The 21,260-nt window shown below is 64.3% G+C and overlaps 2 protein-coding genes across 7 annotated transcripts; one reads left to right on the top strand and one right to left on the bottom strand.

Annotated features, from left to right (window-relative positions):
- The first annotated feature begins 38 nt into the window (after positions 1 to 38).
- LOC103303323 (lysosomal membrane ascorbate-dependent ferrireductase CYB561A3) lies at positions 39 to 8,401 on the top strand. Of its 5 annotated transcripts, XM_054724813.1 has the most exons (9): positions 39 to 303; positions 1,778 to 1,846; positions 3,030 to 3,117; positions 4,091 to 4,286; positions 5,265 to 5,473; positions 5,935 to 6,089; positions 6,532 to 6,688; positions 7,258 to 7,309; positions 7,962 to 8,401. In XM_054724813.1, the coding sequence occupies exons 4-8, from the start codon at positions 4,103 to 4,105 to the stop codon at positions 7,279 to 7,281; spliced, it is 729 nt and encodes a 242-aa protein (XP_054580788.1). In that variant the 5' UTR covers positions 39 to 303; positions 1,778 to 1,846; positions 3,030 to 3,117; positions 4,091 to 4,102; the 3' UTR covers positions 7,282 to 7,309; positions 7,962 to 8,401. The 5 variants fall into 5 exon arrangements, with proteins under 5 accessions (XP_054580788.1, XP_054580786.1, XP_054580785.1 ...); XM_054724811.1 differs by having other exon boundaries at positions 2,215 to 3,117; positions 7,258 to 8,401; XM_054724810.1 differs by having other exon boundaries at positions 7,258 to 8,401.
- Positions 8,402 to 9,493: 1,092 nt separating this feature from the next.
- On the bottom strand, positions 9,494 to 21,254 carry TKFC (triokinase and FMN cyclase). Of its 2 annotated transcripts, none has more exons than XM_054724809.1 (18): positions 21,238 to 21,254; positions 19,749 to 19,868; positions 17,768 to 17,957; positions 15,948 to 16,058; positions 15,608 to 15,789; positions 14,424 to 14,502; positions 14,098 to 14,187; positions 13,464 to 13,498; positions 13,305 to 13,389; positions 13,120 to 13,209; positions 12,257 to 12,373; positions 11,819 to 11,935; positions 11,527 to 11,664; positions 10,820 to 10,926; positions 10,627 to 10,730; positions 10,471 to 10,504; positions 10,282 to 10,371; positions 9,494 to 9,960 (listed from the first exon to the last, which is right to left on the bottom strand). In XM_054724809.1, the coding sequence occupies exons 2-18, from the start codon at positions 19,749 to 19,751 to the stop codon at positions 9,796 to 9,798; spliced, it is 1,737 nt and encodes a 578-aa protein (XP_054580784.1). In that variant the 5' UTR covers positions 19,752 to 19,868; positions 21,238 to 21,254; the 3' UTR covers positions 9,494 to 9,795. The 2 variants fall into 2 exon arrangements, with proteins under 2 accessions (XP_054580784.1, XP_054580783.1); XM_054724808.1 differs by lacking the exon at positions 21,238 to 21,254 and adding an exon at positions 21,008 to 21,224.
- Between the last annotated feature and the right edge of the window lie 6 nt (positions 21,255 to 21,260).

Below are 21,260 nucleotides of genomic sequence, written 5' to 3' on the forward strand. Positions count from 1 at the left end.
GGGGGGTGGGGTGGGGGGAAACGCCCGCGGCGGAAGTGGAGTGGGAGTCAGCCGCTTGGCGCGCGAGGAGAGGGCGACTCCGGACTTCATTTCCCAGGCGGCCACGCGCGCGACCGGAAGTGCCATGAGCCTATAAACGGTCCTAGTGGCCCCGCCAGTCAGTTCCAGGGCCGAGGTGCCCGGTGCGTGCGGGTCTCGCGACCGGTCTGTCTCAATTCACCTGGGACCCTCGAGAACGGCCCCCGGGTGGCAGAGGCGGGTCTCGGAGGCCCCAAACTCGGCTGCATCCCACTGTGGTTCGGGGTGAGACCCCGGGCTGGGAGTTCTGGGACCTGGGTTCGAGTGCTGCCTTCGCTGCTACCCAGCTTCGCACTGTCGCGGGCCCTCCGCTCGGCCTCAGTTTCCTCTTTTAGGAAGCGGACACCGTTGTCCGGCCCTTCCTCCCACCGGTGGGGGTTGTGAAGACCCGGAATCTCTCCCGGAGGTGCCGCCAGCAGGTGGAGCCGGGCGCCTCGATTTTCGCCGCGGTGGGCTGGGGCCGCCTCTGTCCGGCAGGGGAGTCGGGGTTGGTCCTCGGACCCCTGAGCCAGGCCGGGGCACAGTCCGAAGGGCGGGTCTGCAGTCACTGGTGCGAAGGAGGGCTTTGCTTGTCCGCCTCGGGGCTGGAGCTTAGGGTCCCTCACTCCTGAGCCCTGACTTCACAGGAGCTGCCCTCGGAGGTGGGGCGACCTTGCCACTGAGGGGAGTGAACAGGGATTCCTGCAGCAGCTCAGCTCCGCACCTGGGCCAAGCCCCATTTCCTCTTTGGAGCCAGTATTTTTTTTTTTTTTTTTTTGGGGGGGGGCGGGAGGACGTTTATGAAAGCTGGGGTCTGTGGAGCACGGAGGGGCTGAGGGTAGACGCAGCAGCAGAAGAGCCGAGGCGGGGCTGCTTCGGCTCAGGAAAGGCGGAGAAAGGGAGCCTTGGTGACAGGATCAGGTGAGCCCAGGACAAGCTGCCGCTGCCCGCTGCTCTCCTGGTTGCAAGTCCTGTGGGGACCCTGACAGTGCAGAGAGCAAAAGTACAGGCGGAGAAGAGGCTGGGGTGCGCATGCTCCGAGGGGAGCCCCGGCCGGTAGTTGTGCATTCAGGACTTGAGATTCTGGATTCCTCGAGCCCCCACTCCACCTGGGAAGGGGGAACAACAACGTGACTTTGACCTCTCATCCGCTTGCAGTTCTAAGTGGTAAAAGTAACAGTTATGAGTTTGACATGGAGCCTTTGCCCAGGCTAAGCTCCCTGGGAAGCGCAGGCATGTCTCCCTCGGCTGCACGCGTGCACTCGCTTTGTTCGCTTCACGGCTGTTGCATTTCTTACAAAGGCGAGGTCCTCCGCCAGCAAAACGGTTACTTACGGCTGGATGGCCTGGCACCAGACCACGGTGTCTCCAGCTGTGCCCTACCCGGTCCTGCCCCGGCCGAGGATCCTGCCCCGGCACAGGAGAGGGTTAGGTTGGCGAGTAGACGCCGTAAGTCGGGGTGGGCAGACCCGGCCACAGGCCGAATCGGCTCCTGAGTGGTTGCGCATTAAATGGTTGAGAAATGAAAAGGGTGCTGTTCGGGACGTGAACGCGATGGTGAACAGAAGGCTCAGTGTCCGTCAGTCACGTTTCCTTGGAGCACAGCCACGTAGCTTTGTGAAGGCATCGCCCGTGACTGCCTCAGCAGAGGTGGTGGCGTGGCTGGGACAGACGGGGTGGCCTGCCACGCCTGAAATAGTTCCCATCCTGCCCTTCGCAGAAGAGCTGCGGACGTCCGTCTGAGAATGGGTCCCCGCGAAGCGAGGGCGGAACCGGAGACCCCGCGGCGGTGAGCACGTCCTGGACCAGCACACCTCAGCAAACGAGGGGTGCTCTCTGCCTCTGATGGCCGCCGTCCCCCGCTTTGCTGTCTCAGGCAGAGGGAGGGCTCGGCTGTGCGCTGTGCCCGTCGGGAAGTCCCTGTCGTCTGCTCCCAGTCTGCCCAGCGCAGTAACGGGACCTCTGCCAGGGGCGTGGGTCCAGTCCCCTTTGGGTTATATTCTTTTTTCCTTTAACAAAGGAAAATGCTGAACGTAGATGTTTGATGGACGGAGCCCACTGACCAAGAGGCCCTCCTTGCTGACCTAACCCTCCCCCGGGGGGCGGGGTGGTGGTGACGGAGCGTCTGGTGACCTGAGGCTCCCTCTGCTCTCGCAGGAGCTGAGGGACCGCTCTGGGCTCCCGGTTGAGGAGGAAGCTGATGGCATGATTGTCGCCTTCCAGCCTCAGGGAAGCTTGTTTCTCTCCCCAGACCTCGGGTGACCCTTGGTCAGAGATGATCGCCAGCTTGGGTCACGTGTGAGAGCGCTGTCTGTTCTGGTTAGGTGGACACCTGGCTGGAGAGAGCTGGCCTGGCACAGTCAGGGCCACTGAGAGGGCTGGGCAGGCACGAGGGCCGTGAGCTTGAGGTTTCTGTTGTTTAAATATTTTTATTGATTTAAGAGAGAGAGGGGGAGAGAGAGGAACATCGATGAGAGAGAGTCATCAATCGGCTGCCTCCTGCACACCTCCTACTGGGGATTGAGCCCACAGCCTGGGCATGTGCCCTTGACCGGAATCGAACCCGGGACCCTTCAGTCCACAGGCCGATGCTCTATCCACTGAGCCAAACCAGCTAGGGTTGAGCTTCAGGTTTTTTGCTGGTAGGTTTTTTCTTAGTGACAACACTGAGAAAAGTGGAATACTTCACTTTCACTTCACTTTTACATACGTTTTCTCACGCCCTCTGACAACCTGTGGTCAAGGAAGAAACGGGCCCGAAGCCACACGGGTGCGGGTTTGAGGCTCCCTGCTCAGCGCTGGGTCTCGGTGCCAGCTGCTTCATCCCGAGCCTCCGCGTCCCGGTCTGTCCAACGGGAGGCGCCGCTCACAGGGCTTCCAGAGGAGTCCGGCGTCATGTGCGCAAGCTCCCGTGTGGTCTGCTCGGAGCTGCCTCATGGAGTTCTGTCCTCACGGCTGTGCCTCTCTTCCAGCTGAGAAGACCGAGTCCTGCAAGGGGGGCGAGGGCTGCTGGGGTGCCCTGCCTCCCAGGCCACCGCTCCGCAGCCGCCCGGGTCTGAGGTGAGGAAGGAGGGTGTTCTCCTGGGGGGTGCTTGGCTCTTTTAGGGGCCCCCTTCTCTCTGTGAGCTGGTTCAGAGCGAGGGGCCTCACCGCAGGAAGCCACCGTGTCGCCTTGTGGTGAGCCCGTAGGATGGTGTACCGGCCTGGGGAACTGGCCTGCTCCCTGCACATCAGCTGAAGGCGGTGCACTGCCCGCTAAGCCTCACGCCCACCTGCCTGACTTAAGGGCACTGCGTGGGGCCTCGCGCCCCCCAGGCCTGGCACCAGAGTTGCTTTCTGAGTTGTCCGGTGCGGGTGGAAACAGCGGGTCCTCGAATAGCGTCGTCTCATTTAACCCCGATGACAGAGTGGGGGCTTCACTCTTGTTTAGAACAAGGCGGCTGGGGTAAAACTGGCTGCATCGTCTGTCATTTCCCCCCAGTCCACGGCAGTGAGGGCGTGCTGTAAACTGCTTTCTAGACCATGAGTTCTTGCTTCCTCTTTTCTCCCCTGGACTTTCCCCAGAGGAAGAGAAAGCGGAAGTCTCGGGCCTGGGGATTGGCCCAGGCGCCGCCCAATTCAAGGTGTAGCATGTGGGGATCAGGAGGGAAGGGAAGGCCCGCCCACAGAGCTCACCCTCTGGGGAAGAGCTGTTCTGTAGAAGGGGAGCCCAGGGGCCTTCCCGGCCTGGAGTTGGCTTCCTGTCCCTTCTCTCTGTGCGGAGGGCATTCTTTATCCCCGGGTCCTGCGGGCCCAGAGCCCTGGCCCCGGCCACAGCAGAGGAGACGCCACTCCGGGCCAGCCCCCGGCCTGCTGGGTGCCCTGTGTGCTGCCAGGTACGGGGTGGGGCGCGGTCACGGTCCCTCACCAGGGGTCAGGCCTCACGGGGCGGTGCCCAGGGGAGTGAAGCGAAAGTGTCCACCCTTCAGACGGAGCGGGCGGCCTGAGCTGGGGGTGCGCTGAGCTGGAGGGACGCTGACTGCGCTGCTCCTAGGAGCTGGTCGCAATGGCCGAGGGGCGGTTTTACCTGGCGGTCCTGGCGCTGTCGTCCCTGGGCGCCGTGTGCGTCCTCTTCACCATCTACTGGATGTGGAGCTGGCACGGCGGCTTCGCCTGGGATGGCAGCACCCTCACGTTCAACTGTCACCCGGTGCTCATGGTGGCCGGCATGGTGGTGGTCTACAGCGCTGGTGAGTGGGAGGCCAGCGGGGGAGGCTGCGGCGCCCAGGCCGGGACCGGCCTCGGTCCCTGTTGGGCTCGGGCCGTGGGTGCCGGCGGGTTGGCCTGCCTTTGGGCGCAGATGTCGTTCGGAGGAAGCAGCAGTGAGGGGGGCCTGTGGAAAGGGCTGCCTCCCGGGTTCCTTCTCTAGAAAGGCCAGGGAGTGGGTGCCAGGCTCTCAGGCATGTGGTCTGCGTGGCAGCGACTCGGCTCTGCGTGTGAAAGGGCCGTGCTGAGAGGGAAGCCACGGCGGGACGTCCCGGCTCTAGGGAGCGGGAGGGGGACACTCTTGGCCTAGTGGGCCCTTGCATAAGGGGTGTGCTTACTCCTGCCGGACCCATCGTGGCCCCAGGCGTCCAGAGCTGGGCTTGGGGCCCGGAGGGCCTCCTTCCCCCACTTGTAAAATGGGGTGACGGTGACCCTGGTGAAAGCAGCTTACCGGTGAGCTTCAGGGACACCATCCCATTTTGTTTTATGAGAAGCTTGTGAGGTGGGCTCTATTGTTACCCATTCTACAGATGAGGAAACTGAGATTTGGAAAGAAGATGCCAGGTAGCTAGGAGGCAGAGCCAGGGTTTGGACTAGGCCAGCTAACCGGCCTGCGTTCTTGATAACAACTCGCTGTGCGAGTTCGGGTCGATGAAGAACTAGAGACCGTGCTTCTAACCTGCGAAACTGCCTGCAGACCCGTGAGCATCGCCGTGCGGAGGGGAGGCCCAGGGAACTGTCCCCCTCTGCATCTCTGCCCTCCCTCCGGCCTTCACGGCTGGCTGGAGGCCCGGAAATGAGGCCAGGATAGAAGCGCTGATGAGGTCCTAGCATTTCCTGATCCGTGTCCCGGCATTTCCTCCTCCCCGCGTCGGAGGCTGTGTGGGGACATGTCGGGGTAATCCCCCAACGTGTGGCGAGCACGAGGGGCGGAGGCCGAGCCTGGACTGTCTCTCCGGCAGCGTCGCTGGTGTACCGCCTGCCCCAGTCCTGGGTGGGGCCCAAGCTGCCCTGGAAAATCGCCCACGCGTCCCTGCACCTGCTGGCCTTCCTGCTGACGGTGCTGGGGCTGGTGGCCGTCTTCAGATACCACAACAGTAAGGGCATCGCCAACCTCTACTCCCTGCACAGCTGGCTGGGCATCACCACCGTGTTCTTCTTCGCCTGCCAGGTGGGTGCCCCCTGCCCTCCTCTGGCTCCCACTGGATGGCGCCACGGCTCTGGGTGGGCTTCTCTTGCATCGGCACCAAACACTCCTCTGCTCATGGCCCGGAGGCGGCCTCTGCAGGCACCCGCTGTCGATGGACGTTTGAAAGGCGTGGAGACTGGTCCCGCACTCGCCCTGTGCCCGTCCCACTGCTGGTGTGGGAGCCGGGGGGGCGGGAGCCAGGACGGAAGGAGGCGGGGATGACTGTTTGCCGGAGGGGGTTGTGGCTACGCGGTCATGGAAAGTTCTTGTTCGTGTAGGAGAAACAGACCACAGTGGGGACCCGGTGGTGCTGGGCCAATTCCCGGTGGGAGGTTTGAGATGGGAGCGAGGGAGAAGGTCCCTGACCAGCCGGAGGCGCTGGGGTGGGGTGACCGGCGCTTGTGGTCGCACCGGTGGGTCAGGTGCTTCTCCCGCGTCCGCAGTGGCTCCTGGGCTTTGCCGTCTTCCTGCTGCCCTGGGCGTCCCTGCGGCTGCGCGGCCTCCTCAAGCCCGTCCACGTCTTCTTTGGCGCCTCCATCCTCGCTCTGGCCTTGGCGTCCGTCATTTCCGGCATCAATGAGAAGCTGTTCTTCAGCCTGTGAGTGGGGTGGCCCCTCTGCTGGAGGGGAAAGAGCGGGGTCTTCAGAAGAAGGCTCTGCGGGCACAGGGCCCTTCCACGGGGGGCCTGGGCTGGCGCGCCCCGATCCGGAGGGCAGCGAGCGGCCTTTCTGGAGGTTGAGTTGGTGCATGGTCAGTAGGTGTTCCTCCAGCATCAGACCGACTGAGCGCTGCTGTGTGCCGGACTCTGCTGAGCCCCTTAAGTGTGGTCCTCGGATCGCCCCGATACCGACGCTGTGGCCAGGGCACTCAGGCCCAGCGTTCCCGCTCAGGGAAGGGCGCGCTCGGGGGTTGGTGCTGGGCCAGCAGCGGCAGCACCGCGGTCCCGGCCCCGGAGCTCGCCGCCCTCTGTGCGTGGCCCCGGTTCTCCCGCCGGGCGAGGGCAGGTGGCGAGTCTCAGGCCCACGCGCTGTCCTCTTCAGGAAGAACGCCACCAGGCCGTACTCCAGCCTGCCCGGCGAGGCGGTCTTTGCCAACAGCACCGGGATGCTGGTGGTGGCCTTCGGGCTGCTGGTGCTCTACCTCCTGCAGGCCTCGTCCTGGAAGCGCCCGGAGGTGGAGGTCACGACCGAAGGACAGGTGCGGCCCTGTCTCCCCGGCCAGGCTGGGGGAGGGCTGGGTCTAGAGAAGGGTCACAGGGGAGGCGTGGACCTTCCCAGGAAGACTAGCCCAGGAGCCTGTGGGGAACCAGGCAGCTGGAAGGGGGCACTGGTGTCAGCGGCCCATCCCAGCCATCGGAGCAGATGCAGGCTCCGGGGCCCCCGGGGGCCGGTCTACCCGGAGAGGACGGGGGTTCCTCCCTCCCCCAGGTTCCTGTGGCTTCAGGAGGGCAAGTGTGGCCTCATCCTCCCCAGGGGGCCTTGGGCATGAAGAGGGTGTCGTCACTTGTGTGTCCCCAGCTCGAGGCTGGTCTAGCAGGCGCCTGGTGACGAGCTGAGTACTGGGACAGGTTCTGCCTGTTGGCCACTTGGCATCTGAGGGGTGGGGTGAGGGGGGTGTCAAGCTGAGGGACTTTGGGGCTTCCCTGAAAGATGTGACTGGGGGACTGAAGGTTGGGGTCTGTGTGAGCAGCTCCGACCTGGTGTGACACCTGCAGGTCCAGGGCCACTGACGTTATGCCATTAACCCCGTGCGCCTGCTCTTTCCAGCCCCTGTTGCGTGAAAGGGAGTGAAGCGAGAAGGGACGCAGGAGCGGTCGGGGTGCGTCTGGACTCCCTCCGAACCTCTGCTGCCCCCGGGGCCCCCGCGGTTTGCCCAGAGCCCCCACCTCATGCTGCCTACGTCTCTTGGTGCTGTGGCTTCTGCACGCCTTCCTGGCATCGGCTTCTGAGGTCCCCCCTTTACCCCGGCCCCCCTGCCCTGGCCGCTCACACGCCTGCTCCCCAGCTGAGCCGACTCCCTAGACCCTCGGGAGGTGGTGGGAAGTCCCAGCAGCTCAGGTGGCCCGACTCAAGCGCATCTGTCACGTGAACGAGGGGGTGGCCTGCCTGTCCGCTCTCCCGTGGAACGTGCGCATGTCATTTAGGCGCCCGCCATGGCTGGCCCCTGGACTTGAGGCTGGGCGGGAGCATCGGGTGCTGGGAGGGAGGGGATGGCAGAGCAGCTCTGCAGGGTAACTGAGGCGCTGCCTGCTCCTGTCTCGAGTCCACTGTGACCGTGTGGCTCCCTCACTTCCCGGTGCTGCTGCGGCTGGCCCTGGATCCCGGCCTGTCCCGTTCAGGCAGCCCAAGGAGCCTGGGAACCTGTGGCCCCCCAGCTGTCCCAGCGGGAGGGCTGGCAGGGGTGCCTTCCTCTCCTTCGCCAGGTTGGGGCCACCACGACACGACCAGCGTTGGGTGCTTTGTCCCAGCAGAGCCGAGGACCACGGCCACCTTCGCCGGTGTTCTCTGCTGAGCACGAGCGCCTCGCTGCCCCCCACAGTGGCTGCTCGCAGGCCACAGCCCGCCTCGTGCCTCGTGCCAGCGGAGCTTCTTCAGAGAAATGGGGAGGGGACCTGGCTCCCCAAAGAGTCCTGCTGGGTCCCGGTGCCACGCTGCTGTGCACAGAAGACCAGCAGCATGACGCCGGGGGCCGGGGTGTGCTTCCTCTCTGGCCCGTGGCGATGAGGCCGACTGGCCACCCGACCCCACGAGCCAGATGCCAGCCGGACTCCGCCGGAACCTCTGGTGGCCGAAGGCTCCAAAGCCACTGCGATGACTGCCAGGCAGCTTGGTCACATGACCCCCCCTTACCACACAGGCAGGCATTTCACCTGTTTATAAAGCCTGGTTTTCAATAAATATGTTTTTAAGGATCAAAGCCTCTTCTGTGGAAATGAGATTGGTTAAGTGCGCTGGGCAGCGCGGAAAAGCCTCAGGACTGTGCTGACCCTGAGGCCTTGAGAGGGACCAGCGGACACCAGAGGCCCACAGACTGTCGCCCGGGAGCGCTGCTCCTGCTGGGTGGCTGTCGCTCAGGCGAGTGGCCCTGAGCACGGGGATCACAAGGAACGACGTGCTCCCTGGTGTGCACTCGCACACTTGCCTGAGGTCACCCGACAGGAAGTGGCAGCGCTGGGACCCACCGGCAGGTGTCTGATGCATCTCCTCCCCGGCTGCTGGGTGTGCGTCTGCGCACACTGCTAACTGCCTCGTGGTCGGGGACCCGGGGGGTGGCTGGTGCACAGGAACCCTGGGCTGAGTGAGGCCGCAGCCAAGTTGGGGCGTGAGTGATGGGGGCCCCCGAGTGTGACCAGCTGTGGCTGTAGGTGGTGGAGCAGGGCCTGGACGTTGGGTGCAGACACCAGTGGGAGCAGTAACCCGCAGGGAGTGGGCCCCTGGACTGTGCTGGGGCTTCACATCGATTCGTTGGATCCTTTTCCTGTCCCCGCAGATGGGCACCATTCTATTTCCCAGGTTCCAAGAGGCTAAAGAACAGGCTTGAGCTGCTGTGGCTGGTCTGAAGCAGAACCAGGACCCAGCCGTGTCCATGTGCGGGCACTCCGGGCCTGTGACCGCCCCTGCACTGAGCACGGGTCGGGTGTGCGCTGTCCTGCCACCAGGCACTGGACGCGGCCGTGCCGCCGGGACTGCTGAGAGCAGGGCTGGCCACCACCCAGCTTACGATATGGCGGCTTCTTTCCCTCTTGGCGTCCCATTGGCCCACTTGATGCCTGAAGGTCCAGGGGGCTCTGTTAGCTTAGTGCTGAGAAAAGCACACCGTCGGGTGTGGCGTACCTATCGGGAGGACAGGACTGAGGTCCCAGGGGAGCCAGCCCAGCTGTGCAGGCCTGGCCGTGGGTCTCGGATGGAAGGAGAGGTCACCTCGCCAGGGGCTGAGCGCTGCCCGGGGCAGCAGAGGGCCGCTCCTCACACGCCTGGAGACGGCCTCGGAGGCGGCCGAAGCTCTGGTCTGATGTGGTTTATTAGCTGCTTTTCACACGGGCACAGGCTCAGCATGCCAGTGACGGCTGTGCTGCCCCCAGGGACACGCCCGCCGCTGCTGAGGCCCAGGCGGCGGGGCTGGGGCAGAGTGGGAGCCTGGGACCCCGCCCCCCTGAGCAGCAGTGACCCCTCTGGGCCTGCAGTGTACACTGCAGTGGCTCTGGAGGCTGGCGGGGGTTCCTGCTGAGCTCAGAGGATGGGCTTGCGAGGCGAGGCGAGGGAGGTGGCAGGTGGAAGGCAGAGGGAAGTGACAGGCGGCTGCACTCACATGCCCTCCAGGTTCTGCAAGACCTCCAGGATGGCCCGGAGAATGGCTGCGGTGGCCACTGCCCCGGGGTCCGGCTGGTCGAGCTTCATGGAACTGATATAGCTGGCTCTCCCAGCTCCCGCCGTCATGTTCTTGGTGGCCTGGGCCGCAGCTTCTGCGCTCTGAGGGGGACGGAGAGGAGCAGGGTTGGGGACAAGCCTCCAGCCTCCTTCCTGCCCTGGAAGCAAGGCCTGGGCTTGGGGAAGGCCCTGGACCCTCCGTCCCGCTCTGCAGCACCTCTGTGCTGTCCCAGGGCAGAGCGGTCACCTCCCCTTTACTGCGGACCTGCTGTGTCCAGTTACCAAGTCGGGCTCTGTTCTCTCTCTAGCCTCGCACACCCTCTGGACAGGCGCTCATCTCCATTCAGAGGAGGGAGCCGCGCACGGGAAGGGTATTCACTGGCTCCCAGCCTGCCTCCCGGGTGGCGGGGCCCCTCCACTCACCTCCACGGCCTTGGTCAGGATGTGGAACAGATTAGCCTGCGGGTTCCTCAAGGCTTGGAGCTCCTGTCCTGCTGCCCAGAGAGAATCCAGCTGGACAAGGTGAGGGAGGGGGGTGAGCACAGGCCCTGGCACTGAGGGTGGCCTCCAGGGCTCTGCGGTCCAAAGGGGGGCGGCTGGGTGCATACACACCATAGTCCGGTCTCCTGGGGCAGCCTTCCCATACCTGCAGGGGAGAGGACAAGCGTTCACTGGAGGGGATGCCGGGGGTGTGGCAGGGCCTGGCTGGGAGCGGGTGACATCCCCCCTCCTCCCGCCCACCCTGGCTAAGGCACAGGCTCCACTCACTTCTTCATGGCCTCCAGGCCGGCATCCATGGCAGCAGACCAGGCTGGGAGGTCAGTGTTGGCCTTGAGGGGCTGGGCCGCTGCGGTCAGGAACAGGCCGTAGAGCTGGGAGGACCACGGTTCTTACACTCGGGCCGGCCTGGGCCGCACCAGCCCGGGGCCCTCAGCCCTCCGCCCGGGACTGCCGCACTCACGGCCCCCGACGAGCCTCCCATCTTCTCCAGCAGCAGGAGGGACAGCTGGGAGAGCAGCTTGGCAGGGCTGGCGGGGGGTGGGCCCTCCCTCAGCCACTCCTGGATCGCTGCAGGCGGGGAGGGGAGGAGGTCAGAGGCCCTCCCTCCCAACAAGCACGCGGCCCACGGCGGCAGAGGGCGGCGGGGACCCCAGGCTCCCGTCCCCTATCCAGTGTGCAGCGCAGAGCATGAGGAATGGAGGGTGTCAGGCCGCCCCCCGCCAGGCCTTGCTTCCCGGCTTCAAGCTCCTCCTCGGCCGCCACGCCGTCCTGGATCTTGTGCTGGGACAAGCCACGAGGGCAGCGCTTCTCGTCCGCTTTGCTCACTGCTGTATCCGCAGGTGCCTGGCCACGACGGGCACTAGGGCTCCTGACTGACGCTGGACCAGGAAGAGGGTGCCCTCGCCCAGAGCCAGTTCCCTGGGAACCTCGTCTCACTGTGAGACATCTGGCTCTACAATGACAACGCCCCACGTCGGTAGCGGTGAGGGCCTGTTCTCTATGAAAATGGACGGGGTGCGAGGTTTTGTGCATGACTGCGCTCGGCAAAAGAGAAGTTGGCAACCCATGCAAGCGCTCCGAATGTTTCTGAAATGGTTCTGGTTCACGAAATGCCAAAATCGCAGACATGTGACCCCAGCCCCTCTCTGCAGAGGTCCCTGCACCCACCTCGGGCAGCGCGGCTGTGGGTGGTCCCACAGTCCCCATCGCCAGCCACACGGTCCAGGGCGTTCAGGTACTCCTCCAGGTCCAGGAGGGTAGTGCACACCCGCTCCAGCACGAGCGCCATCCGCTTCGAGGTCAAGCCTGCAGGGGGAGGACAGCGGGAGGAGCACCTGGCCCTTCTCACGGCTAACTTGAAGGTGTGGGAGATACGGTGTTAGGGCCCCTGCACACCCCTCACCCTTCGGGACTCAGGCCAATGCCCGGGGTCGCCCGCCCCAACAGCAGGGCTTGGTACCTCCTACAGTGGCATCAGGGGCCTCTGAGGGCTGGGAGGGGGCTGCCCGGGTCCGCTTCCGCCCCGTCACGGAGACCCTGGGCACGTTAGGCCAGGCTGACGCGGTGGTCTCAGCATCTAGAGTCAGCAGGTGACTTTCTTAGACATGGGGTAGCTGGCCAGGGGTCAAGTGGGACCTGGATTCCCCCTGGTGGCCAGTTCCCTCCATCTCAAAGAGCAAGTACTGAGTACCTGCTGTATACAAGGGAAGAGGGGCTGTCCCTGGGGAGGAGCCTAACACCACTCCTCCCTCATGTGAGCTGGAGAATCAAAAGGGCCCCCCATGGGGCCTGATGGTCACGGTTCATCAAGAGACCTCTGTTGGGGTCTCCCCAAGGCCCCTGGCTTTTTCCAGCTCCAAGGAGCCCTGGCTTGGATGGCCCAGGCTGTAGGTCTCACCTATCAGTTTCAGGAGGGACTCATCCACTAGCAGAAGGGTGAGAGAGAGGCCAGGCATCTCCAGGGCTGACATGAAGGTGCCCACCAGGGCACGGGCAACCTTCACCCCACGGCCCTCTGCAATAGCAAAGCACGGACGTCCATGAGGAAAGGCGAGGAGGGCGGTACTTCCCCCAGAAGAAACAGGATAAGAGAAAATCAAGGGCTTTGGACACGGGGCCCCGAGGCCAGCAGGGAGATGGCCAGGTCTGCTCAGGGCATCCCTCCAATGCCGAGTCACATGTCCCTGGCCATGTCCCTGCTACAGGGCAGGTGGGTCACTGTGGGTCTCATTTGCTGAGCTCTGCCAGGTGCCAGGCACTGTGCCAAGTGGTTATGTACGTTTAGTCTCATTTAATCTTCACAACCGCCTAGGAGGCAGGGACTATCCTTACGCTCCCTACGCCAGGGGCAGGCTCCATACTCGCAATTAGGTGGCGAGTGAAGACCTAACTCAGGCTCGGCTGACTGCACAGCCCAAGCTCTGGGCCATCACAAGACCCTACCTCAGCTGCTTTTCTTTCCTTTCTTTTTTAAAAGAAATTTTTTATAGGTTTTTCAGAGAGGAAGGGAAAGGGAGCGAGAGAAATATTGATGTGACAGCGAGACATTGATCGGATGCCTCCTACACACCCCCTACTGGGGATCAAGCCTGCAACCCAGGCATGTCAGTCCGGAATCGAACTGACAACCTTTCTGTGCATGGGATTATGCCCAACCCACTGAGCCACACCAGCCAGGCTCGGCTGCTTTCCGTATGTGCAGCTTCACAGGCTGGAGGGAAGAGCTCTGGGTGCTAGCAGGCGCCCTTCCGGGGGGCTCACCCAGAGAGCGGACGGCTGCGTCGGCCATGATGCCCAGCTCCAGGACCGACAGGCCGCCCAGGTTGTTCACCACCAGCACCACCGAGGAGCCTGTGGGCAGACATGCCGCCGGTGAGACTCTCTGGGCCCCTCACCCGGGGAGGGGGGGGAGGGGGCTGGGAGACCAAGGTGTAAGCTCCCCTCACCGGCCTGCACAGACACGTGCGACACGTTGGAGGCGTTGGTCATGTGGTCGAGCATGAGCTTCACAATCTCGTCGGCGGATGCCATCTGCCGGAGGGACCAGGAGTGAGCTGTGCCCGAGGCCTCGGCCTTGGACCCGCCTGGCCGGGGAGCCCACCTACCTTCATCCGGCGCACGCCGGCTTCCCCGTGGATCCCTGTGGAGAGAGCAGTCACTGCTGACGCGCTCAGGCCTGGGGATCTGCTATCGTGTTTTTATCAAGGTTGACTCAGGGCTAGCTCGGTGCTGCGGAGGTGGGGAGCGGGTAGAAACGGGAGGACAGGGACAACGACACGGTTTCTGCCCTCCAGGAGCTGGGGCTGTGGCGGAGCGAGCCATGAACCGGACTTGGGACCAGTGAGGCAGCTTGAGCGAGAGGCAGTCAAGCGAGGAGACGTGAGCCTCCGCCCGTCACTTTGGAAGCACCAGGGCAGGAGGAGAGCTCCGCAGCTGCGCTGCCTCGGAGGGGCCCGTGGGAGGAGGGCGGCCTGCGCAGGAGACCCCGGAGTGGTGTGAGCGGAGGCAGGGAGGCGCGCAGTGCAGGACGGGGCCTCACGTGGCGGGAGCCTGGGTGTGGATGGCACAGCAGGTGGCATCGGGCCGGGGGAGCCCGAAGAGCTTCCAGTGCCCATTTAAAACCAGCAAGCCCCTGTGTGACAGCTGCGGCTCAGCGGGGAGGACGGCAGGGGCTCCCAGGGCATTGTGGGTACAACCCAGGGAGCAGGCACGGCCAGGACAGGGGTGGCCAACACTCACCCAGGCCCAGCTCTACCTCATCATCGGCAAGTTCAAAGGTGGGTCTGGAACCGGGGACACTGCAGGAGGACAAGCTCACGCCCAAGGTTCCTGTGAGAGAGGAGGCGTGAACGGATGGCGGCTCTGGACTGGCATCGGTCAGGGCAGCAGGCTTAGGCGGGCAGCCTCTTCACCTCGGATGAAAGAGAAGCCTGGCTCCCCCGGGAGACCCCTCAGCCCCGGGGAGCACCTGGGCGAGCCCTCCTATGCAGCTGCTGGGAACTGCTCCCAGCCCCGGGGCAGCCTCCCCCGCCCTCCCCGCTTCCGACCCCTGGGCTGGCACTCACCCATGGCCTTGGCCGCCACGCTCACCCGCTCTGTGATCTCCTTCAGCCCCACCCCGGCCTCAGCCAGGGCACCCGCCATCTGTATCCACACAGAAAGAAGCCCCCAAGGCACAGGAGTCACTGTGGCACTTGGGGGCTGAAGACAGGAGGGCTGTGTCTAGCTGGAGGGACTCTGGGCACTGCCACATCAACCAGGCCCCGGTGTTCAGGGCCGAACGGTGTATCCTTGCGCTCACAAGGACCGGCCAGGAATCTTTAGCAATCAGTCTGTTGGAGCCACAAAGAACTTTACAAACGGAGAAATGGGCCCAGAGAGGGGAGGTGACTTGTCTAATGTCACACAGCGGGCTGATGGCCAGTTTCCTGATTCCCAGTGTAGAGTTCTTTCTCCAGGGCATGTATCCTGTGGCTCACTTTACCCCCCACCCACATATTCATCCATCCACCCACCCACCCACTTTTTGCCAAGCGTCTAGTATGTGCTGAAATGAAAGCAAGTGACTCGCTCACAACCCTCCTTGAAGGCACTGATCTGGGGAGGAGCTGGGGAAGCAGGACGCAGACGGCACACGCAGTGGAGGAGGCGGACGCAGTGCAGTTGGTGGTAGGAGGATGGAGGACAGAGAAGGGCTCTAACCAGCTCAGTGTGGGGGAGGGAAACCTCAGGATGGAGACACCAGAGCTGGGCCTCGGCGGAGCAGGAGGGTTAGCCAGGCCAACTGAGTCAGACGGCCAAAGGGCTTTTACGGCCGTAGGTACAGCATCAGGAACGCCCAGAGGGGGCTGCGGCCGCTGGTACAGCGAAATGGTGTTCATGGAGCATGAGGGACGGTGGGGATGATGGGCATGAACTTGGGAAGTTCAGGGAGGAAGGCTTGTCTGACGTCACACAGGGAGCAGCCTCATCAGACGCCCATCTCCAAAGGCCCCTCCGGGTGGTGTGGGGACGGACTGGAAGGGGAGCCCCGTGCGAGCACCGCAGAGCGCGCTGACCAAGGCGGGGCGAAGGGCAGGCTCCGAGGAGGGTGTGCGTGGAGAGGCACCAGGAAGGCGGCGGCTGGTGTGGGGCAGGAAGGGAAGGGCCTGGGACAATGCTAACATGCTTGGGCCGGGGCGGGGAGGGGAGCACTGGGGAGGCATGGCCTCCCGTGGGGGGGTGACCGCAGGCTGGGCGGGAGCCTCACCTTGTGTATGAGCACCACGCCACAGAGCCCCCGCCGGCCCGTCTTCTTCACCGCCGTGAAGGCGCAGTCATCCCCAACGACCACCATCTCCACGGGGATGCCCTCCGCCCGCGCCTGCTCCCGGGCCAGGCCGAAGTTCAGCCGGTCCCCAGTGTAGTTCTTCACGATGAGCAGGGCGCCCGCTGTGGGAGCAGCCGCAGGGCCCGTCGCTGCTTGCCCTCACCCCCCCCCCAGCTTGCCCTCACCCCCCCCCCAGTTTGCCCTCACCCCCCCCAGCTTGCCCTCACCCCCCCCCCCAGCTTGCCCTCCTGGCAGCAGCCCCTCCTGCACCCCAGCTTACCTGTGCCCGCCTGGGCCACTGCCCTGATGGCTGCCAGGATGCTGCCCACTGCCGGCGAGGTGAACACGGCTCCCGCGATGACCCCCGTCAGCATCCCCTTCCCTATGAACCCTGTGATGGGTGGGGGAGGATGCTGGGGGAGGGTGCTGGGGAGGGTCCTGGGGGAGGGTGCTGGGGAGGGTCCTGGGGGAGGGTGCTGGGGAGAGTGCTGGGAGGATGCTGGGGGAGGGTGCTGGGGAGGATCCTGGGGAGGGTGCTGGGAGAGGGTGCTGGGGGAGGGTGCTGGGAGGGTCCTGGGAGAGGGTGCTGGGGAGGGTCCTGGGGGAGGGTGCTGGGGAGGGCGCTGGGAGGGTCCTGGGGGAGGGTGCTGGGGAGGGCGCTGGGAGAGGGTGCTGGGGAGGGTCCTGGGGGAGGGTCCTGGGGGAGGGTGCTGGGAGAGGGTGCTGGGGAGGGTCCTGGGGGAGGGTGCTGGGGAGGGCGCTGGGAGAGTCCTGGGGGAGGGTGCTGGGAGAGTCCTGGGGGAGGGTGCTGGGGAGGGTCCTGGGGGAGGGTGCTTGGGAGGGCGCTGGGAGGGTCCTGGGGGAGGGTGCTTGGGAGGGTCCTGGGGGAGGGTGCTTGGGAGGGCGCTGGGAGGGTCCTGGGGGAGGGTGCTGGGGAGGGTCCTGGGGGAGGGTGCTTGGGAGGGCGCTGGGAGGGTCCTGGGGGAGGGTGCTTGGGAGGGTCCTGGGGGAGGGTGCTTGGGAGGGCGCTGGGAGGGTCCTGGGGGAGGGTGCTGGGGAGGGTCCTGGGGGAGGGTGCTGGGGAGGGCGCTGGGGGGGTCCTGGGGGAGGGTACTGGGGGAGGGTGCTGCGAGGGTCCTGGGGGAGGGTGCTGGGGAGGGCGCTGGGAGAGTCCTGGGGGAGGGTGCTGGGGGAGGGTGCTGGGGAGGGTCCTGGGGGAGGGTGCTGGGTAGCCGTGTGGCTGTCGCCGGGCCTTCCCTGCTCCTGAGCAGATGGGCAGGTGGCCCCCGGCGTGCCTGATGCTAGACAGGCACCTGGGCCGCTCCCCGCAGGTCTTCCTCGGACTTCTCTCCCTGGACAGGCCTTCCCTGACCCTCAGCTGAGTGTCTCCCCAGCCCACGGCTCGCTGCTCCCCACCCCGCTCTCGTCTTCCTGCCGCACGTACACACTTAGAAGGATCTCCTTCACTCATGTGTTCACCTGGCTCCTGTCTGTCCCCAAAGGAGGACAGAGTTCCACGAGGGCAGGCACCTGGTCTGTCTGGTTCACTGTCGTATCCCTAGTGCCAGCACAGTCCAGGCGCCCAGTGCTGTGTCCTGGGTGCTCAGGAATGTTTGCTGCATGGGTGGGAGGACTTGCCGAGGGGAGGCAGCAAAGCCACAGAGGCTACCACGCCTGGTTCCTGCCCCCAGGAGCTCGGAGCTCTCGGGGAGCTCACACGCCTGGCACTGGACAAAAACAATCAGGACTGTTCATGTGGTTGTGACAATGCAGGGTGGGAATTCAGAAGAGGGATGTTGCTCTAGGCTGGAAGAGTCAGGAGGGCTTCATGGAGGAGGTGACAGGTCAGCTGGAAGGCCAGGAGGTTTCACAGACTCACTGACTCTCAGAGTTGGAAGGGCCTGAGAGATCAGTTGGCCCAACCTGTTACTTTTATAAGCTATAGAGAGAGGCCATAACTGGACCCAAATCACAGCCTGAGGGAAGGGGAGAGTGGGAACCAGGACCCAGTTCTGGACTGTGGGCTGCATTCTGAACCTCCGACCAGCACCATGATCTCCTCGGAGCCCCCACTCCCCGCCTCTGGCCCAGGACACTCACCAGCGTGGGCAGGCTCATGGCCGGAGCCCCCACCCGACAGCAGTGCCACCCGGCCCTTGAGGCTGTCCAAGTCGGAGCGGAGGGCCACGCGGTGGCCCTGCAGGAGCTGCAGGTTGGGGTTGCAGGCCACCAGGCCAGCCAGGGTGTCGTCCGCACAGCCGGCCACCGAGTTCATCAGCTTCTTGGAGGCCTACGGGGAGGCGCGAGGAGGCGCTTTCAGGCACCAGTCACGTTGCTATGGCCACGACCCCTCTCCCACGCCCACTCGGACTCCAGGGCCACAGCACTGAAGCAGGAACTCAGGGGCACACAGGCCTTGGTGTATTTTATCAGGTGGGCATTTCTGTGAGTTCTCTTGTTAATCTGTATCTTTTGTCCTTAGAAATGTTTTGGATTATGGCTTAACTTTATCCTGAAGAATGGCTTCAACACAAAGAAAAGGGGGGCGGGGGGCTGGAGTCCTAGAGGGCCAGGGCAGGCCGGCCTGGTTCCCGCGGGGCTGACGGGGCGCAGGACGACGCGGGGGGCAGGGCACAGCAGAAGGTTGGGTTCTGCAGGCACAGGCGAGGGATCCAATCCCAGGCCTCCCTGCCTCGCTGTGAGGACTCGGGAAGGCACCTCAAGGTGCTGAGCTTCAAGTCTCCCTCCGCAAAGTGGGCCTTCGCAGCGTAAGCCTGTCACACAGGAAAAGCTGCACAAGGGAGCTGCTCCCTTTTCAAAAAGCTGTGACTCGCCGGAGGAGGCCTGCCACCAGGCAGCTCCTGCTTTTGTCCCAGAGCGAGTGAGACTGGGGCCCCACAGGCAGCCAGAGGGCCGGAGGCGGGGCAGCCTGCGCCGAGCCAGGCCCTGGCCAGGGGCACTTCCGGAGGCTCCTCCCTCAAGCCTGAGAGCGGCAGGCTCCTTTGTGTAAACTCTGACCTTGCCTGGGCCTGGCAGGGGCCAGAGCCAAGCCACCTGCTGCAGGACAAGGGGACATACAGGCCGTAGGGAGGGAGCAGGATACTGAGACCGGCTCCGCGCCGTGGCTGAGAGCCAGGCGGCTTCTAGGTGCTTCTGGGCTTGTCTCGTCCGTCCCTGTTCCCAGCAGCGCGGTGAGGAGACCCAGGCACAGTTCAGTGACTCCGCCCAAGACCACACGGTCAGCCAGTGTCTCCTGGCTCCAACGTGGGCTCCGTTTTGCTGCTCCATGCTGCTCTCCCCGGGGCTGAAGGGCTGCCCACGGCAGAGGGCTCGCCCGCCAGGGAGGCACAGGCAGCAAAGCTGTGACAGGTCTCCGCTCCAGCCCAGCCTCCAGCGCCACCACCCTCCAAGAAGGTGACCCCTCGCCATCGCGGACAGCCTGTCCTGCCGGGATTTGCAACCATTCCCACACCAGAGTCAGAGGAGGGCTTGGGACCAGGGCCATCCTGGTTCCCTTGGCCTGAGGGCACCGTGCCCGGCCCCAGGACTCCATCTGATAAATACTCGGGGCCACTGCCAGGAGGGCTAACCTGCCTCCCTCTGAGATCAAGTCGCACAGCTGGTCAGGGCAGCTGGCATTTGGACCTAGTTCTGTGCCAGGCCTGCTCTGGCGCACATCCGTTCTGGAGTGGAGAGGGAGCAATGCTCAGCAGTGCTGAGCGTCCCGAAGTGAGGACCCCCCATGGGACCAGCTCACACAAGCCACGTCCTTCCTCAGGGTCCCTCTGTAGCTGGGTCACTGTGACTGTTCTAAAGACACGACCAGACCAGGGGGCAGGTGGGCCCTGGAGGGCCTCGGAGGCTGCAGCCCCAGGCCTGGCTGGGACTAGCTGGGAAATGGAGGGAAGCAGGGACCAGGCCGGAGAGGGACCCTGTCTTAACCTCTGTGAGCCTTAGCAGGCAGCAGCAGCTCCTGGTCAGAGTGTAAGGACCTCAGTGTGCCCAGGGCTGGCATGCCCCCTGCCCCCCAGGCCCCGAGCCCACAGGGTCCTTCCCCAGTCCTGGCCCTCCTGACACTCACCATGGCGGGGAGGGGCTGAAGCCAGCAAGCTGAGGTCGCGCCTTGGCACTGAGCTGCCGGAGGACGGGCGGTCCTGTGGGTGCTGCCTGGGCCTGAGCACGGTGCAGGTGGCAGCAGCACCTGAAGGACAGAGGATGTGTCGCTGGAGGTGCCCGCAGCCCGTTGGCACAATCACGCTTCCCGGCCCTCGTAATTAGGGAGCTGCCCAGACTTTGATCCAAGTCTAAACTCCAGCACGTGCGCTGGGGATGGAGTAGAGCGTGCGGCTGGCCAAGGTTCACCTGACGTGGCTGCCAGAGGCAGATCTGCCCACACTGGGCACAGGGCGGTCTTTACGCCCGAGAGCACCCACCTCATCGCCCAGGGCGAGATGAGCCAGAGCAACACCCGCTCCGGCATGAGCACCGTGTGCAGTGAACAGTCACCAGGAGGCTCACGCACTTGCTCTGGTTGCTGTTGGTAGCAGACCAAGAGGAGGGCAGCTGAGCTGTGAGCACATTTTACTTCTAGGACTGACTCAGCTCTAGGGACTTGTTCAAGGTCATGCTAAGAGCCAGGACTTAAACCCACGTCTAGTCTTTCCACAGAGCCTGTGTTCTTCCCACTGATAATGCAATGCCCCCAAAGTCACGCAGAGTCCCTGGTGTGGGAAAACACCCATGGAAACCCCACGCATGTTTTAGCTCCCCTCAGTTCAGCCCGGTTCAGCGGTGTCTTGGGGTCACTCAGGGTCTTGGGCGCACTGAATGCGTCTGCAATGGGAAGAGTACACGCCAGGCTCTGTGCCTGGTTCTGCCGCTGATTTATTGGGGGATCTTCGGTAAATCAACTCCGGGGTGGGGGGGGGGGGCGCCTCAGCTTCCTCATCTGTAAAATGGGGCCGCACTGTCTGTGGCATTCTGCTGCTGCTGCACACCACGTGGTCCCCCAAACACGTGATCTGGTGAGGCCTATTAAGTTGCAGAGCTAAGGGCTGCCTTTCTGGGTCATTAAGGTTCTCCGGGGAAAGTCTGCTTTTGTATGAGGTCAGAATTTGCACAGCAACAGGGGCACTAATAACGCTGGGCGAGCGGCCCGGTGGGCCCTTCCAAGTCTGAAGAGTAAAACAAAAGTTCAAAGGGGAGAGGTGAGCCTCCTGGTATCCCCCCTCCCCAAAGGTGAGGCTGGGGTGAGAGGCCATTCTGAGGTCAGGAGAGGGTCATTCTAGGGTCAGCTGGGTTTGGGGGAACCGGGAGGGCTGAGGGGAGGGAGGTACGGACCTTGGAGCTGCACACACTGCTGTCGCCTCCCTTCCCTCTAGGCCCTGCAGCTCTTCCGGTTCCAAAGAATGGAGAGCCCGAGGGCTGGGAGGCACGGAGTCGGGTAGGACGGGGCCTGGGGAAGGGGGAGGGCGCGCATTGCGGGGGGGGGGGGGTCGGCGGGTCAGCTCGGAGGGCGTCGGCGCAGCTCCCCCACCCCCCTCACTCCCCCGGCACCAACCCGCCGACACCACGGCTTCCCGGGGAACCACAA

This window comes from Eptesicus fuscus, chromosome 13 (genome assembly GCF_027574615.1).
Source record: "Eptesicus fuscus isolate TK198812 chromosome 13, DD_ASM_mEF_20220401, whole genome shotgun sequence".
Lineage (NCBI taxonomy): Eukaryota > Metazoa > Chordata > Mammalia > Chiroptera > Vespertilionidae > Eptesicus > Eptesicus fuscus.

What these genes read in the sequence shown, in the direction of transcription:
- LOC103303323 (XM_054724811.1), top strand. Translation starts at nt 4,103, where the DNA reads ATGGCCGAGGGGCGGTTTTACCTGGCGGTCCTGGCGCTGTCGTCCCTG. An exon ending in GGTGGTGGTCTACAGCGCTG is followed by an intron (nt 4,287 to 5,264) that starts GTGAGTGGGAGG and finishes TCTCTCCGGCAG; the next exon opens with CGTCGCTGGTGTACCGCCTG. An exon ending in TGTTCTTCTTCGCCTGCCAG is followed by an intron (nt 5,474 to 5,934) that starts GTGGGTGCCCCC and finishes CCGCGTCCGCAG; the next exon opens with TGGCTCCTGGGCTTTGCCGT.
- TKFC (XM_054724809.1), bottom strand. An exon ending in TGAGGTAGAGCTGGGCCTGG is followed by an intron (nt 13,499 to 14,097) that starts GTGAGTGTTGGC and finishes CTCTCTCCACAG; the next exon opens with GGATCCACGGGGAAGCCGGC. An exon ending in GTCCCTCCTGAAACTGATAG is followed by an intron (nt 11,936 to 12,256) that starts GTGAGACCTACA and finishes TGCTGACTCTAG; the next exon opens with ATGCTGAGACCACCGCGTCA.